Source organism: Sorex araneus, chromosome 7 (genome assembly GCF_027595985.1).
Source record: "Sorex araneus isolate mSorAra2 chromosome 7, mSorAra2.pri, whole genome shotgun sequence".
In the NCBI taxonomy this organism is placed as follows: domain Eukaryota; kingdom Metazoa; phylum Chordata; class Mammalia; order Eulipotyphla; family Soricidae; genus Sorex; species Sorex araneus.
Window position 1 is genome coordinate 63,451,328 of NC_073308.1, and position 17,391 is coordinate 63,468,718.

The 17,391-nt window shown below is 56.1% G+C and overlaps 1 protein-coding gene across 1 annotated transcript in view; it reads right to left on the minus strand.

Annotated features, from left to right (window-relative positions):
* The window catches only part of ARHGAP10 (Rho GTPase activating protein 10), a 217,318-nt gene that overhangs the window by 60,289 nt on the left and 139,638 nt on the right, over positions 1-17,391 (minus strand). Inside the window, 2 exon segments of the mRNA XM_055144565.1 lie at positions 8,489-8,648; positions 10,867-10,972. Coding sequence (XP_055000540.1) covers positions 8,489-8,648; positions 10,867-10,972 — 266 coding nt within the window.

Here is a 17,391-nt window from a genome sequence, read left to right on the forward strand (position 1 = left end):
CAGCAGGGGGTCTGGAGCCCCTCTAGACTCGATGAAACCCGAGACGGAGATTTCCTTCCTTCACTCCCACACACCCCAGCAAAGGCACACATAAGCACTTGGAGCTCACCCGAAACAGCGCTCACTTAAACACTGTGCATCATTTAAGCTTAAGAAGAAGGAAGGTGGGGGTGCAGGGTGGGATGGGGTGGGGGGAAAGAGTCCTGTTTTTCTTCAGCCTGCAGAAAAACCACAAGGAACTTTCTATTTCTTTCTTTCTTTTTTTTTTTTTTTTTTTTTTTTTTTGCTTTTTGGGTCACACCCGGCGATGCACAGGGGTTACTCCTGGCTCTGCACTCAGGAATTACCCCTGGCCGCCATGCTCAGGGGACCATATGGGATGCTGGGATTCGAACCCGGGTCGGGCGCGTGCAAGGCAAACGCCCTACCCGCTGTGCTATCTCTCCAGCCCCCACAAGGAACTTTCTAGCTGTGTGGCTTAACTGCTGAAACCCTCCTGGGAACGAGAGCAAAGGAATAAAGAAGCCGCGTGACCTTGGGTCAGTTCATGCCCACTCTCCAAACGCCTGGCCTTCCCCTCTACAGGGGAGGCAAACCAACATTGAGACCCTCTCGGGCCTGGCCGGCTGCCTCACGGCGCGTAGGGATGAGACTCCAGTGACGGGGGCGCCAGTGCCAAAACGCTTCGCTCAAGAGCACACGATGCTCAGGAAAGAGCACGCGCCTTCTCACTGCCATGAGCACCACAGGCACCTTCCGAAACAAAAACCCAACTAAGCTGGTTTGCAAAGCCCCCCACCCCCCCGGGATAGTCTTTCAAAGGACGTGGGGTGCCTCGACATGGTTGAATTTGTGGGGAGATGCAGGAGAATTCAAGTGACCCTGTGCCAGCCCAGTGAAGACTAGATGGGGACAAAGGGGCCTTCTCTGGTCCTCTGGGGTCAGCTTCTGCCCTCTGCCACCCACATCCCGCCCCTGTGCCCAGACACACACACACACACACACACACACACACACACACGCACACACAGGAGCGTACGCACCAGGCGGAGGCCAGAGAATGGGGAGAGGGGCCGTCTCTCGTGTCCTGAAGTGTGGGCTCACATTTCACAGTCATTCCTCGCTGAGGAGTGACAGTTTAGGAAAAGGTGGGACCTCGGTGGTGGGACCCCATGGACGTCACGAACCACAAAGCATCGGTGATGGGGAGAAGAGAATCAGGCCTTACTGGCTCCCCTCGAAGCTTCTCCAGAGACCAGAGCGAGGGAAAGACGTCAACAGTGAAAGACAGGGAGAACTAGGTGAGAAGAAGGGCGCCCCCACCCCACAGGCTCCAGGGCAGCCCTTGGGCTCCCCGTGGCGGCACCCTCCTCACCCCGTGTCTGCCAAACAGCAGATGCCATTTCTCTGCTGACTATGCAACACCCAGTTTTCTGGGAATAGGACTCAAAAATCTTTAAATATTAAAAACTGACTTTCGTGGTATTTTTTCAGCGCTGTGGACGCTGAGAAAATAAGCATCCCCAGTACCTGCAGTTTGAGACTCTGACAGGCACATCTCCTTGAGATCCAGTGTTTCTCAAAGGGGGGGCAGGGGAGAGCAGAAGAATCTGGCCCCCGCAAGCCTCCAGGTGATGCCAAAGGGGACAGAGGAGAAAACTGTGTAAACGGGAGCCCATGACATGAGGCTAGGGGGCCACCCGGCAGATGGGGGTGCACAGGAAGGAAACGAGGGCCAGAGCGGGTAACACTTACTAAAGCATCCGGCCATCGCTCTGCTACAACAAAAGGCTGCCGGGTGCAGGAGGGGTTCTAACCCACTTATGAAGGAGACGGAGGAAAGCAACGGTCTAGAAAACTGAACTTAACAAGTAAAGAGAACAGAGACTTCCAGCTTCCAGCGTGGTCTGATTAAACTAAAGGAGGAGATCGAGAAGTCCCGGTCCCAAAGCACAGTGCTAGAACGACAGGCCCGCAGGTCTGGGGAACAGGAAGGGGCCCTTCCCATTCAACAACCTTTGCTTCTCGGGTCAGTCTCAAGGAGACGCAGGACGCACCCAGAGCCACGGGCAAGAAAACCAGCACCGGGTCGAGTCCCAGCCAGCCAGCACCGTGTCTGTCCATGTCTCAAGCTGCGGATACTTGGAACTCTTATTTTCTCAGCGTCCCTCCACAGATGTCTTGGGTGCAACCCAGACATTACAAGCAGTGCAGCTGACGTGAGTGAAAACAGGGACTGATGACCCGGATCAGGAGGAGGCAGCTGCAGCTCAAGGCCGTGACGCATGAATCACTGAAATCAGGCTCTTCCCCCACGGGGCCACACGCAGGAGGTGTGCCAGTACCGGAAATCCCGGGTCTACTGCCTTGGTTCTAACTGCCAGGCCACGGACAAGGAGGCGAGCGCCAGGCTGCAGGTATGAGAAGGTTTAAGATGAACCGGTGTGGACCACCAGTGGTCCATGTATCATGTGACTTAATTAATGCAAACTGCAGCACCTATGTCGACTTAAAGGGCCAACAGCAACTGTCCAGGTCTGACTCTGCGTCCTTCTAAGGAGCTTCCGCATCCTTCCCCCTCTACAGCCTTTCTCTTCGGCGCGGCACACCTGACCAGCCCAGGGGCTATTGACCAGCCCCGTTCGAGACCTCAGGGAGAAAGAACTGGACTCCGGTGGGAGCACAGTGAGTTTAGGGGCATCGCTGGGTCACCTCTACCTGGGAACAGCACTGAGTGCCACAAATACGGCCAGCGGGTTCCCCAAGGAGCACGGCCACCAGCGGGGCAATAATGGGACTAAATGGCCACAGGGCGCGACTGCAGAGACCCCGGACACAGCCTGAGCGACCGACACAAAAACCAGCACCACGGAAGTGAAAAGGTGGTGGCTGGGGTGGGGGGGAGCACAGGGGAGCAGATGGCACACGCGGGCGGCACCACCTGGGGCCCCCAGGCCCGTCTTTCCCAAGAAAATATGAACACCACTTTCTCCGCCAGGACCCGAGTCTGCTGCGATGGCTGCATTCGGCAGGCAACGGCAGCGCGGAGTACGTCAACGCCGTTCTCAGGTCTTCTCGTCCAGCGCTGCTCTTTCCACCGTCCGTCCCCTTGCACGCGGGAGTCCACGCAGCCAGCCGCCTGCTGCCTGTCTCCACAGCAGTGGACACTGGGCACGTTAGACGCCAACTCCAATTCCTCCCACCCCACCCTCCCTCTGCCGTACATTAGCGGTGCCCACATTCTCCGGGGTTGGTGCCCCCAAGCGTCACTGCCTCTGGGATGACCCCACCCGGCCCCTGGGTTCTGCCTACTCCGCTGGCCACAGTGATGCCCTCGGCCCCGGCCACACTGCCTACACCCTATGCCCCCAGGTCTGCCCGTCCATCCTCTACTTTTTTTTTTTTTTGCTTTTTGTGTCACACCCGGGGGTGCACAGAGATGACTCTCTACTTCTGTTCTGAAATCCCGCTGCTAGTCTCAGCTTCCCGGACCCCCTTACTGGAAGACTCAGCGCTGCCCCCGCAGCTAGACAAGTCAGCAGAGAAGCCGGCCAGGGGCACTGCATTGTTTTGTTTCATGGGGGGGGGGGGGGGGCGCTGGGCCCCATGGACAGTGCTCAGGGGCTACTCTTGACTCTGTACTCAAAAATGGCCTTCGGGGCGCTGGAGCAATAGCACAGCGGGTAGGGCGTTTGCCTTGCACACGGCTGAACCGGGTTCGAATCCCAGCATCCCATATGGTCCCCTGAGCACCGCCAGGAATAATTCCTGAGTGCAGAGCCAGGAGTAACCCCTGTGCATCGTCAGGTGTGACCCAAAAAGCAAAAAAAGAAAAAAAAAAGAAAAGAAAAGAAAAAAAATGGTCTTCGGCAGTGCTCAGTAATCGAACAAAGGTCGGCTGCACGGAAGACAAGTGCCCACCCTCCCTCCTGATTCTCTCTCCAACCCGAGGGTGGCATTCCTCAGCGCTCCCCCAGCTGCACCCGTCTCTAATCTCACTCTGCAAACTATAAATGGCCGTGGAAGAGGACACGGTCTATCACAGGCCCACCGCCCCCATCCCCTCCCCCACGGTCCAACAGCTGTCAAATTTCCAAGGCGGCTCTCCTCTCTGACCCCTCACCCCTGAGGCACTCCCACTCCTGCCCCCGCACCATCAAACGCCTACCAAGAAACGCCCCCGACCCTCTTGCAAATGTCACTGCCTCTTCCCAGCCCCGGAGACCACAGCTCAGGGGCCACATGTCCCCATTCCCCCACCCCTTCCCCAGGTCGGGCCGTTGCCTCTGAAGAGGTCTCCCTCCCTCCTGATCCCCCCTTCCTGACCCCCAGACCCGTTTGCCTCGGAACAGAGTTTTTGTTCCCCCTCCCCCCGAGAAAGATCCATCCGTGGTGCTTCTCCGGGCCCCACGGCAGGGCTCACCGCGAGGACAGCAGCCCACCAGCTTGAAGATCCCTGGGAAGCTCACAGGCCCGAGCTTCCACCTGGGAAAGGCAATTTTCTAATGTGCACGGGAAGAATGGCCTTGATAATGTTTTTGGCCCCGCGCACACCTCATTCCAAACAACATCTGAATGTATTAGGGGGAAACGCTGCCAGGGCAGGGGGGCCAGGTTCCCGGCAAGTGCATATGGATCTTGGAAAACAGCCACAGGGTGAGGCAAAAAAAAAAAAAAAAAAAACCCAAAAACATGATCTCCCGGGCTGATTACCTCGGGGTCTGTTTCAAGCTCCAACGCTAATCTGCAGCTTGCTCGCTGTTTCCTGACGGGCTGAAAGGACACCCCCTCCCCTTGTGCCCGCGCTCAAATCCACGTTCTCCACGTTCCTCGAAAAGAAAATGTAAATGGCCATGGAAGAGGACACGATCTGTCACAGGCCCACTGCCCCTTGACCCCTCTGCACCAAGGACACGGTGGGGGCCTCTCCGTGCCCCCGAACATGCTTCTTCTCATCCCTTAGTCATGACGCTTTTTTTTTTTTGCTTTTTTTTGGGTCACACCTGGTGATGCACAGGGGTTATTCCTGGCTCTGCACTCAGGAATTACCCCTGGCAGTGCTCAGGGGACCATATGGGATGCTGGGATTAGAACCGGGGTCAGCCGCATGCAAGGCAAACGCCCTCCCCGCTGTAGCCACGACACTTCTTTAGCACCTTCTCCATTGTGACCTCTGGCGCTTTTCCCGGACCCCCTCAGCCACCATCAAGCCCGACCACACAAAGGCCCCTGGGGGGACACATGGACCAGCTGCCAGTGCCACACCGGCACTCGAGGGGCGCAGTGGTTCTCAAGAGCCGGCCCAGACCATGGCGGGTTTGCAGAAAGCCCGTCTGCTTTCCTCTCCAGAAAAAAAAAAAAAAAAAAACGAGCACCAGGCCGGAGCCGGCGCAGGGCCTGAGCTGCAAGCCGGCAAGGAGAATGGCAGGATATGCCCGGGCTCTGACTGGCCCGGGACTTCACCAAGCAGCGATGCACAGCACGGCCGCATGCACGCCCCAACCGCCGGGAGGGTTTTCCTCAGGGCAGAGGCTGGACTCTAGGTCCAGAGCCAAGCCTGGAGGGGCGGTGGAGGTGGACAGAGAGGACACGCGAGGCAAGGAGAAGCAGCGGGGAGGAGTTCTCCAAAGGGCCGATAATCCAAATCGCAACTCACCGCCCCGGTCTGCGACCTACCCACACTGAGCAGCGAATCTGACGTTCCTCTCTCCCACTGCTCCCCGAGGCGGAGACCTCTGCCCTCCCACTCACCCGCCGCTCTGGCCTGGCCCCGGAGAGCCAGAGGGCAGGGAGTCCCTCGGCCAGCTTTGCCACCCGCTGCCTCGACCCTAACTGACCTGCCCGCACCACAGCAGCTCCTGCAGGGCTGGAAAGGAGAGAGCACGCAGGAGAGAGCGGGCAGGAGAGAGCGGGCAGGAGAGAGCGGGCAGGAGAGAGAGGGCAGGAGAGAGAGGGCAGGAGAGAGAGGGCAGGAGAGAGCACGCAGGAGAGAGAGGGCAGGAGAGAGCACGCAGGAGAGAGCGGGCAGGAGAGAGCACGCAGGAGAGAGCGGGCAGGAGAGAGCGGGCAGGAGAGAGCACGCAGGAGAGAGCGGGCAGGAGAGAGCGGGCAGGAGAGAGCAGGCAGGAGAGAGCGGGCAGGAGAGAGAGGGCAGGAGAGAGAGGGCAGGAGAGAGCGGGCAGGAGAGAGCGGGCAGGAGAGAGAGGGCAGGAGAGAGAGGGCAGGAGAGAGAGGGCAGGAGAGAGCGGGCAGGAGAGAGCGGGCAGGAGAGAGCGGGCAGGAGAGAGCGGGCAGGAGAGAGCGGGCAGGAGAGAGCACTCAGGAGAGAGCGGGCAGGAGAGAGCGGGCAGGAGAGAGAGGGCAGGAGAGAGCACGCAGGAGAGAGCGGGCAGGAGAGAGCACGCAGGAGAGAGCACGCAGGAGAGAGCGGGCAGGAGAGAGAGGGCAGGAGAGCGGGTGGGAGAGAGAGGGCAGGAGAGAGCACGCAGGAGAGAGAGGGCAGGAGAGAGCACGCAGGAGAGAGTAGGCAGGAGAGAGCGGGCAGGAGAGAGAGGGCAGGAGAGCGGGCGGGAGAGCGGGCGGGAGAGAGCGGGCGGGAGAGAGCACGCAGGAGAGAGCACCCGGCCCCTCTGTAGCTCCCGCTGCAACAGGATACGAGCAGCAGCAGCCAACGGCCGTTCCCACGGGCAGAGACAGCAGGGCCAGAATCCACACAGGCCAGCCCCAGTGGGGACCAAAGCAAAGTGGCAACACCGCGCAACTCTAGTTTGAGAGGCTGGGCCTGTGCTGCTTTCTAAAAACAGAGTAACAGGACAGAGGGAGGGAGGGAGGGAGGGAGGGAGGGAGGGAAGGGAGGAAGGCACTTTTCCAGGTTCCTGTGAAGCAATCTGGAGAAGTCAGTGCCCGTTACTGAGGTTGAATGAGTGTCACAGGACCATAAAAGGGCTTAACGATCCCCTCCCCACCCTCCCCGCCAATATCCAAACTTATGCGCGTAAACAAGCCGCTTATATCATTCCAGTAAAGGAGATCATTCCGCCAGGATTGACCCCTGAGCACGGAGCCATCAGCTCTGAGCTCTGGGTCTACTTCAAAACTGAAGTAAATAAATAAATAAATAAATAAATAAATAAATCTTTGATGAGGGCCAGGAAGATACTACAGGGTTAGGGGTGTTCTGGGGCTCCACCAGGGTTTGAGCCCCCATCCCGTGTGGTCTCCTGAGGATCCAGGGTAACACGGCAGATCCCGGGCACTGCGTCCTCGGACCCTCACAATGACTCACTGACCGGGTTGCCTGGGAACTGCCAGGAGAGGCCCCAAGGCTCCCCGAGCAGGTCTTGGAGGCCCCCTCCCTCCAAAAACCCTAGGCCCCCTCCCTCCTTCTCTTCGGGCTGGGCGGGGGTGGGGGGTGGGGAAGGAATGATGACCAAATATTTTAACAGCTTCCAAATTTCACATCTTTGGGAATTAAGGAAAATATTATTAGTAATGTTCTCTCAGGCTGCAGCGACAGCTCAGCGGGTAGGGTGTTTGCCTTGCAGCAGCCAGCCCGGGTTCGATTCCTCCACCCCTCTCAGAGAGCCCGGCAAGCTACCGAGACTATCCCACCCACACGGCGGCGCCTGGCAAGCTACCGGTGGCGTATTTGCTATGCCGAAAACAGTAACAAGTCTCACAATGGAGACATTACTGGTGCCCGCTCGAGCAAATCGATGAGCACCGGGATGACAGTGATACAGTGATACAGTGAATGTTCTATCGTTGAGAGAATAAAATCAACATTAAGTCTATGGGAGGGTTGCGGGGGGGGGGGGGGGAGATCATTTATTCCCTCAATTACAGAGAAGCTTTTGCCTTTCACTTGAGAGATTCTTCCTTTTGGGGGCCGGAGCGATAGCACAGCAGGTAGGGCGTTTGCCTTGCACGCAGCAGACCCGGGTTTGATCCCTGACGTCCCATATGGCCCCAGTGATTCCTGAGTGAAGAGCCAGGAGTCACCCCTGAACATCGCTGGGTGTGACCCCCCAAAAAAGAGATTATTCACTTTAAACCAGAGATTCTTCGGTGCAGGGTCCCTGAAATGCAGGGACACCGAAGACCACCCCCACCCCCCAAAATCTGGCTTGTCACGAAAGGGAGGGAGAATTATGCAGTTTTTATGTTTTTTCCTCAGAAAGAGTGTGACACAGATTGACAAAAATATTTTCCCTGTGTTACAGGAATAGAACCCGAGTGAGAAGTTCGGCGACAGGAAGGAGAGCGCGGCCGCAGGGCACGGCCAACAAACGGGCTCTGGAACCCGCGACCCGCCCGGCGGGCGTCAGCCCTGAGGGGAGGGGAGACGACGGGGCGGGCCAGGGGAGGCGACCCGCCCTCGCCCCCCCCCCCAAGTCCCTCAGGCGGGAGCCGCGTGGGGGGGAGCCGGCCCGACGCCATTGCCGACGGGAGGGACGGGGGAGGCGCGGACAGGCCGCCCGGCCGTTACCTTCTCGTGGTTCTCGATCAGGATCTCCACGACGATGTTCTGGAACTTGAGGTCCATGATGGCGGCGACGGTCTCCTCCTGCGGCCGCATCAGCGTGGGCCCGAACACCACGCCCAGGTTGGCCACCGTCATCAGGTTCTGCTTGGCGTGCTTGGAGACGCTGCGGGGGGCGGGGCGCTGAGGGCAGGGCCGGAGCCCGCCCGGACCCCCCCCCCCCACACACACACGCCCAGGGCGCCTCTGACGGGGCCCGGACCCCCCCCCGCACCAGGCGCCTCTGACCAGGCGACCCCCCCTACCAGGCGCTTCTGACGGGGCGCCCCCCACGTGCCTCTGACAGGGCGGCCCCACCACCACTGGGCGCCTCTGATGGGACGGACCCCAAGGGCGCCTCTTACAGGAGACCCCCCACACCCAGGGCGCCTCTGACAGGACAACCCTTCCACAGGTGCCTCTGACGGGGTACCTCCCCCACACCCTGGGCACCTCTGACGGGGTGACCCCCCCAACCAGGCGCCTCTGGACGAGGCGACCCACCCCACCAGGCGCTTCTGACAGGGCGGCCCCACCACCACTGGGCATCTCTGATGGGACGGAGCCCAAGGCGGACGGAGCTCCGCCTTCCTATAGAAGGCCCTCCAACAGCCTGGACGTCTCTGGCGGGGGGACCCCCCACACCCTGGGCATTTCTGATGGGGTGACCCCTCCAAGGCGCCTCTGACGGGGCACCACACCACCACCACCGGGGGTGTCTGACCTGGCGATAACTCCCCCCCCACCCCGCCCCGCACCTCTGACGGGGCAACCCCCCCCACACTGGGTGTCTCTGACAGGGTGGCCCCCACGGGGTGCCTCTGATGGGGCGGACCCCCCACCCGGGGGCTTCCGACAAGGTTTCTGACAAGGCGGCTCCCCCTGCCTCTGACAGGCGGGCCCCCCCTCCACTGGTTGGCTTCCTATCGGGCACCTGTGAAGGGACGCCCCACCCCCACCCCAGGAAAGGGCCACCCCTCTCTCCCCGGTACCTCCATGGCTGCCTCTGACCAGGCGGGCGGGCGCCAACACAAACCCACAGGGCCCACCGGGGCCTTCCTCTCCGCTCTCTGCCACCCGGCTCCACCCACAGAACAAGGCGGCCTTCTGGATCATTCCACGGAAGGGGCAGGTGCTCGTTTCCCCGGGGCTTCTCTTACTGCTCTCCCTCTACTCCAGGGTGGCTGGCGGGCACGGGCACAGAGCTCACAGGCCCCACGCTGGCCCCCTCGCTCCCGCGGGCTGTTGCACTGAGCGTCCTTGGAGGCCACTCAACCTGCGTCTCAGTTCAGAGGTCTTGTCCTGAAGAAAGACCTTCCAGAATGACCCTCCACAGACCCCAACACCCAGCAGAAATTCCCTATCCCCTCACTCTCTACTCTTGCTTCACCTCCTGAAATTATTTTCCAATTCTGCATGTAATCTGTTTACTATCCTTGCCCTTGAGAGAAAGGAGACTTCACAGGAGGGGAGCTAATATCCATCCTCGTTTGACTGTACCACTGGATCCATGAGCCTCTCCAGAGGACGTTCACACGAACGCTGCTGGGTGGCGAGCACAGGGCAACTGCTTCGGATGCAGCTGACTCCAGTTCAGACCCTGGCACTACGTACGGTTCCCCTGAGCACAGAGCCAGGAGTAAGCCCTGAGCTTACTTGGTGTGGCTCCCCCCAAGTAATAAAATTTTAAGAAACTAGAAAAAAAAATACTGCGAATAAATCACTGTTCATACTGGTAGTGGGACCCTTAGCGAGTCCGAAAATTCCTGTAGCTTCAGTTCCTTTTTTCTGTTAAATAAAGTTCCGGAGCCTAGCACGCCTCGTGCTCCACTCTCCCGCGACGCTAAAATGATGATGATCTCAGTCAGTTTACATTTGAAGGGCTAATTTCTGCATCTCGTTATCTGACTGTGTTTGCTTTTTAAAAGAGAGTCGACCCCAGCAAGGAACGACCTATTAACTGGAGTAAAACAAACTTGGACAACCTGCTCAAACTCAGAGTTACGTAGGTGTGAAACCGAGCTAAATTTGTTAAGAGCCTTATAATCACATTTCCAGAATCTGTGGACAGGGAAATGCGGTCATACTTGCTTCTTTTCCTTCGAACCAACCCGGCGTGGCTGGCAGGGAGGCTAAGCAAATAATTACATGACTTCATGAAAGCATCGCGTTTCAACGCTCTTGTCCAAAACACACACGAGGGGTCAAGTGTGTGCTGGTTCCTTGCAGGTGTGGCCCCTGGGACTGTGTACTCAGCCCGCACTCTCTCATCGCCAGCAACATGAGCACAGCTGGGAGAAGCCAGCGTCGAAATGAAGAGAGCAGGGAAAACGGAGGGCACTTACTTGGTTAAGTGTTTCACCAAAATGTCCAGCATCTCTTTATTCTTCTCGGGCAGCTTGTGGACCAAGAAATGGATGGCATTCACGCGCGACTCGGGGCTGCCGCTTTCTTGAACACAAAAGGAGCAGGAAGAGCTGAGAGTTAGGAGGAAGGACCCCGCTCCCAAACCCACCACGACAACAGCGCCATCTCTGCCCCATCTTCCCATGGAGGTTGAAGATGTCTTGCCACCCTGAAGAGGGAAAAGAAAGACTTGGCCTCTCTCCCTCTCCGGACCAGCTCCAGAAGAGGTCCGCTGAGCGTGGACACATCTGGGGCTTGCCCTAGGCAGGGAGGAAGGGAGGAAGGGAAGAAGGAAGGAAGGGAAGGAGGGAGGAAGGGAAGAAGGAAGGAAGGGAAGGAGGGAGGAAGGGAGGAAGGGAAGAAGGAAGGAAGGGAAGGAGGGAGGAAGGGAGGAAGGGAAGAAGGAAGGAAGGGAGGAAGGGAAGAAGGAAGGAAGGGAAGGAGGGAGGAAGGGAGGAAGGGAAGAAGGAAGGAACAGAAGGAGGGAGGAAGGGAGGGAGGAAGGGAGGGAGGAAGGGAGGGAGGAAGGGAGGGAGGAAGGGAGGAAGGGAGGAAGGAAGGAAGGAAGGAAGGAAGGAAGGAAGGAAGGAAGGAAGGAAGGAAGGAAGGAAGGAAGGAAGGAAGGAAGGAAGGAAGGAAGGAAGGAAACATCTTAATGCAACCAGGTACTAAAGTGGCCCGAGTGACATTTTGGATTCTGCTTATATTTAAGGATGACACATGGGGCTGTTTACAGGAGCCACACCGCAGGGGACACAGCATTCATCAGGGCCACATGGGGGGCTGCATGGGGCAGCCACACGTAGCCAGGATCAAACCCAGGGTCGCACATGTTACAGTGCAAAGGGAGGGGAGGGACGCCAGGCAATCTGGTCGATTGACTTGGTCCTCTGCAATGTCTCCCTGGAAAGAAAGGTGGACAGTCCAAACGGACAACGAAATGGCTGGGGGAGGGAGAAGGAGATCTTGGAGTCTCGGCCAGGCTTGCTCTGGACCCTTCATCTGCGCCCAGGCGTGGCGGAGAACAAGACCCGGGGGTGGGGGTCTCATTCCTAACAGTCAATCACAGCGCAGCAAGCCCCGGCCCTGAGACACGGCTTCCAGGGCTCCACTGCAGGTCGCACACCCAGGAGAAGACAGCCAGACGCCGGCAGCAGAGGCCAGGCCAAGGGACGCCTCGGAAAGAAAGAGGCTGACGTGGCCGAGACACTCAGAACCACCCAGTGTGGGGCTGGAGCGATAGCACAGCAGGGAGGGCATTTGCCTTGCACGCGGCCGACCCGGGTTCAATTCCCAGCATCCCATATGGTCCCCCGAGCACCGCCAGGAGTAATTCCTGAGTGCAGAGCCGGGAGTCACCCCTGTGCATCACCGGGCGTGACCCCCCCCCAAAAAAAAGCAGAACCACCCAGTGATCGACTGATACTGAGATCCCGTGATTTACAGTACTGCTAATGACGGGTTCCCTGTACACATAATTCTCACACCACGCCCACCACCAGTGTAGCCACCTCCCTTCCCCAAGGACCCCCGTGTGCCTCCTTTCCAACGCCCCCAGCACCAACAACAACTCAGCTGTGGATCGGTTACGAGTTCTGCCGCTGGCTGCCTCTGGCGTGTGCTGAGGGCCTGCTGTGGATCTCACGCCCACACGGGAGATCCATCATTCTCGACCTGACTTCTCCCGGCCTACAATCCTCTAGTTCCATCCATGTTGCTGCAAACCGCGGATCCTGTCCTTCCTTAGGGCTGTGGAGTACTTCCTTGTGTATTTTTACCCCCTTTCTCTCTGACCCATTCATTTGTGTTCAGGCAATGGAGCTGTGTCTCCATCCGGCTATCTTACTGTGATGAACAGAGGTATGCATATATCCTTCAAAAGTAGCCTTTCTCTGATATTGCCACAATCAACAGAGAAGCGGCAGGCATTCTGGTGAGCAACGCGGCCCGGAAAATGCTCCGGACCCGAATTGGGGCCAGCAACACCGGGGAGCCGGAAGGAGGAGGTGCCGCCTGCACACCTTCTCCAGATGGAGCCCTGGCGACACTGGGCAGCAACTAACACGGCTCCAGGATTCAGGACTGGGACACATCCGAGCCTCGCGGCCGCGCGACCTTTTCTAAAACCTGAAAACATACAATCTTTAAATGGAAAACTACTTATCAAATGCTTCCTTATTAGGGTTATCTTGTTTGGGGGTATAACTCCCACAACAATAGTGAGTTTTGTGTTGAAATATGGAACGTAATCAAGGTGAAGAGAAAATAAAGTGAAATTCATCAGTTATACAGTTGGGGTGGGGGCAGGGGTATACCAGGGATTTTGGTGGTGGAATATGGGCACTGGTGAAGGGATGGTGTCTGAATACGGTATAACTGAGACAGAAACCTGAGAACTCTGTAACTTTCCACATGGTGATAAAATTTAAAAAATATAAATAAATAAAAAAATAAAAGGTTAAAAAAAAAAAAGTAGCCTTTCTCTGCCGGCACTACCAACTGTAAGAATTATTTGTTCATCGGTATCGGGCAGCTGATCGTACATCAACCTTAAGGGAACACAGAGAAAGCCCCCCACAGTTGCACCCCAGCTTCTTGAGCCACCCCTCCACCCCAAATCATTCCAGCAGCCCCTAGGAGGTCAGGACCACCCAGTTTTGGATCCAAGATCTAAAGAATTGGGTGATACACGTCCATTAAGCCTTAGCCTGGAGTTATAGCCAAGCTAACGCCTGGCAAAATCAAAGCCAGGGAAAATGAGAAGCAATAAAAAAAAATACCACATTTTCAATGTAGAGCTTTGGTTTCAAATATAAAATCACAGCAGGAACTCAGGGGGAAAAAAAGGTTTTTTAAAAAAAAAAAAAATCCAAAGGCATGCAAAGAGGACTGCCTAGAGGAGAAATGTTGTACTTCAAGTAGTTTTCAAGAAGTTCTTGAAAACTGCATGAAAAAGCTTCTTCTGGGGCCTGGAGAGATAAGACAGTGGGGGGGGGGTGCTAGCCTTGCACATAGGCAACCCTGATTCTATCACCAGCATCCCGTATGGTCCCCTGAGGCCTGGCAGGAGAAGGAAGGGAGGGAGGAAGAGAAAGCAAGCAACCAAGCTAGCAGCCAACGGTTCAATGCAACCAGGCACTAATGCAGCCGCATCAACAGGGGCACACCGAGTAAACTGCACACCAGGCCATCAATTTCTGTATTTAAAAAACCCATTACAGGGCCAGAGCAAGAGTCCAGTGCTCACACTGTACAAGGCCAACCCAGATTCAATCCCCGCACCCCATATGGCCCCCAGAGCCTGCCAGGAGTGATCCCTGAGTGCAGAGCCAGGGGTAAGCCCTGAGCACTGCCAGGTGTGGCCCAACAACCTAAGTAAATGAAAAATTAAAAACCATTATATTGGGGCTGGAGCAATAGCACAGCGGGTAGGGCATTTGCCTTGCACGCGGCCGACCCGGGTTTGATCCCCGGCATCCCATATGGTCCCCTGAGCACCACCAGGGGCAATTCCTGTGTGCAGAGCCAGGAGCAACCCCTGTGCATCGCCAGGTATGACCCCCCCAAAAAAAAAAAAACATTGTATTTCCTCACAAGATGACATTAAATAATAGTCTTTACACTGGCTACTGTGTAGTACAGGAAACAGGTTGTTTTCATGTATATAATAATTCTATTTTGGGTGGGTTTTTTTGTTTGTTTTCGGCTTTTAGGTTCACAGCCAGTGATGCTCAAGGGCTACTCCAGGCTCTGCGCTCAGGAATTACTCCTGGCGGTGCCCGAGGGACCATATGGGATGCCAGGGGGTCGAACTAAGGTCTGCTTCTTGCATCGCAAATGCCTTCCGGTGCAAGTCCCCTGCTGTACTATCACTCCGGCCCCAGGTCGGATTTCACTGGGGATGGGATGCCACCTGGAGGAAGAGAGAGCTGGATGGGAATACCCAGCTAGTGAAGAGCGGCACTGGGGTGGGAAAAGACACACTCCGAATCCCCAGCAACGTGGGAAGAGAAGCAACATGTGTGCCAATCAAGAGGAACACAGGAGCGCCCAGACCCAGAGGGGCGTGCTCAGCCCCATAACCTGTATCCGAAGCTTCTAAATTTATTTTTTTCTTTTTGGGTCATACCCAGTGATGCACTCCTGGCTCTGTACTCAGGGGAACCTATGGGATGCTGGGAATCAAACCCGGTTTGGCCTCATGCAAGGCAAACGCCCTACCCGCTGTGCTATCGCTCCAGCCCCAGTTTTTTTTGGTTTTTTGGTTTTTGGTTGTTCTTTTTTTTTTTAATCCACACTGCACTCAACATTGAACAGGAAGTCAATATACGGATGTCATTTTTCTGAATGTGCAACAGGAGATTTTTTTTGTCTTTCCCAGGGAGCTGAGTAAGGAAGGGGCCCCCTGTATTTGCACAGATAGTGATGAAAAACCACCCCACTCCCACTCCCACCCCGTGTTCTCTGCAAACCTCTACAGGTAAGAAAGCAGCAGGGAAAAGAAAGTGAGTCGTGGGAACCTCAAGAACTGCCCATGCAGGTGGCTGGAGAGACAGACCACTCAAGGCCACAGACAGCGACCTTTCCATGAGACCTGGAGAGAATCGGAGCAGATTCTGTGGCCTGGCGGGGGCAGAGGCCGACAGAGGACGCTGCAGGCTGCTGACCGTCCACAGACGCTGAAGATTAGCGGACCCGTGCCCTGACTCACCCCCAAGCTGCTGAGTGCGGACGGTGGCCCCTATGACGGAGTCCAGTGAAACTTGAAAAGCTACAGTGGCTTCACTGGACACAATCATCAATCAGGCAATCGATCAGGTGGCTGCAGGATCTGTTCCAGTCCCAACTCCACTTTGGGCAGGCAAGTGCCCGAACCTCTATCGATGCGTGCTCTCTCTCTCTCTCTCTCTCTCTCTCTCTCTCTCTCTCTCTCTCTCTCTCTCTCTCCCTCTCTCTCTCCTCTCTCTCTCCCCCCATTCTCTCTTTCCTCTCTCTCTCCCCCATTCTCTCTCTCCCTCTCTCCCCCCATTCTCCATCTCTCTCCCCCATTCTCTCTCTCCTCTCTCTCCCCCCATTCTCTCTCCTCTCTCTCCCCCCATTCTCTCTCTCCTCTCTCTCCCCCCATTCTCTCTCTCCTCTCTCTCCCCCCCATTCTCTCTCTCTACCTCTCTCTCTCCCCCCCATTCTCCCTCTCCCTCTCCCTTCCTCTCCCTCTCTCTCTCTCTCTCTCTCTCTCTCTCTCTCTCTCTCTCTCTCTCTCTCTCCCCCCTCTCCTCAATGAGTTAAACTCAAACTCAGGGGCGAGAGTGATAGTATAGCAGGGGCTGACCCAGGTTGCATCCCCAAGCACTGCCAGAGTGAACCCTGGCCCCCAAACCCCAAACCCTCCTCCCTCAAAGTTAAATTTAAAAAATCACAGTCCACCCCTGGGAACTTGGTTCCCACTCGTAAGTTCCCAGCTCCTAGGAAGCCCTGGTCTGGGGAGGCGAAGGGAGATTTCAAACCCTGTGGGTTCGGTGGCAAGGCACGACCACCTTAATGACACAGACTTGTAATTAAAACCTCAGTCCGTAATCACTTTATCTTTCTCCAGCTCTCAGAGGAGGCCAGATGCAAACAGGCACTCCTCCGGCTGCTTTTTCCAGGCTCCAAGGCGAACAAAAGGAAACAATTGCCCTCCAACCAGAGTTTAATTTCTCTCCCTCTGGTTTGCCAAATATGCCACGGGGAAGAAATCAAAACGGCAAAGCGTTTGCTTGAGTCTTTGCCAAGAAAGCTCCCCCCAACCACCCCCACCCCCACTTCCTTGATCAAATTTGCTCTTAAAAAAAAACTAATAATAATAATCCTTTTCCACATGAAAATAAATGGGAATTGAATTTTTTTTTTTTTTGCCTTTTTCCAAAAGTCAATTTTGCACAGTCTAGCTGGACTCCGGGAAGCTTCCGCCACATGTCAGTTTTAACTGGCTGGAGTCGAGACCTCCCAAGATGGAAACGCGGAAAGCAACACTGGGGCAGGAGGAACGGGGGCCCAAAGGGATCGCTCTAAGTTCCTTAACAGATTAAACTATGGAAAGCTTCCAAAGGGGTGCTCGAGGGGGATTTTTAGAGGAAATGAAAATAAAAATCACAGCTACTATGGGCGCACCTGTGACTTCCCGCAAGCTTGGTCGAGAAGATTCTAAATTTCAAAGACAAAGACCCTGTCACCGGGAAAGTTCCTTTGGGGGCCTCTGCCTTCGTTTCAAACACTGCTGGATTTCCGTGATTAAATATCCGGTATCAACTGATGAAAACTGAGGCCCAGGGAAAGAGAAAGGAAGCTTCAAGGAGGAGCACTACACCAAAGAGAAGCCCAAATTAAAATTTAACTGACCACAGGCCTTTGTCACTGAATATTTTATCACATAATATTAAGTGAAATAGTAAGTGGGTGGGCTTTTAGAATGATCTTAGAATATC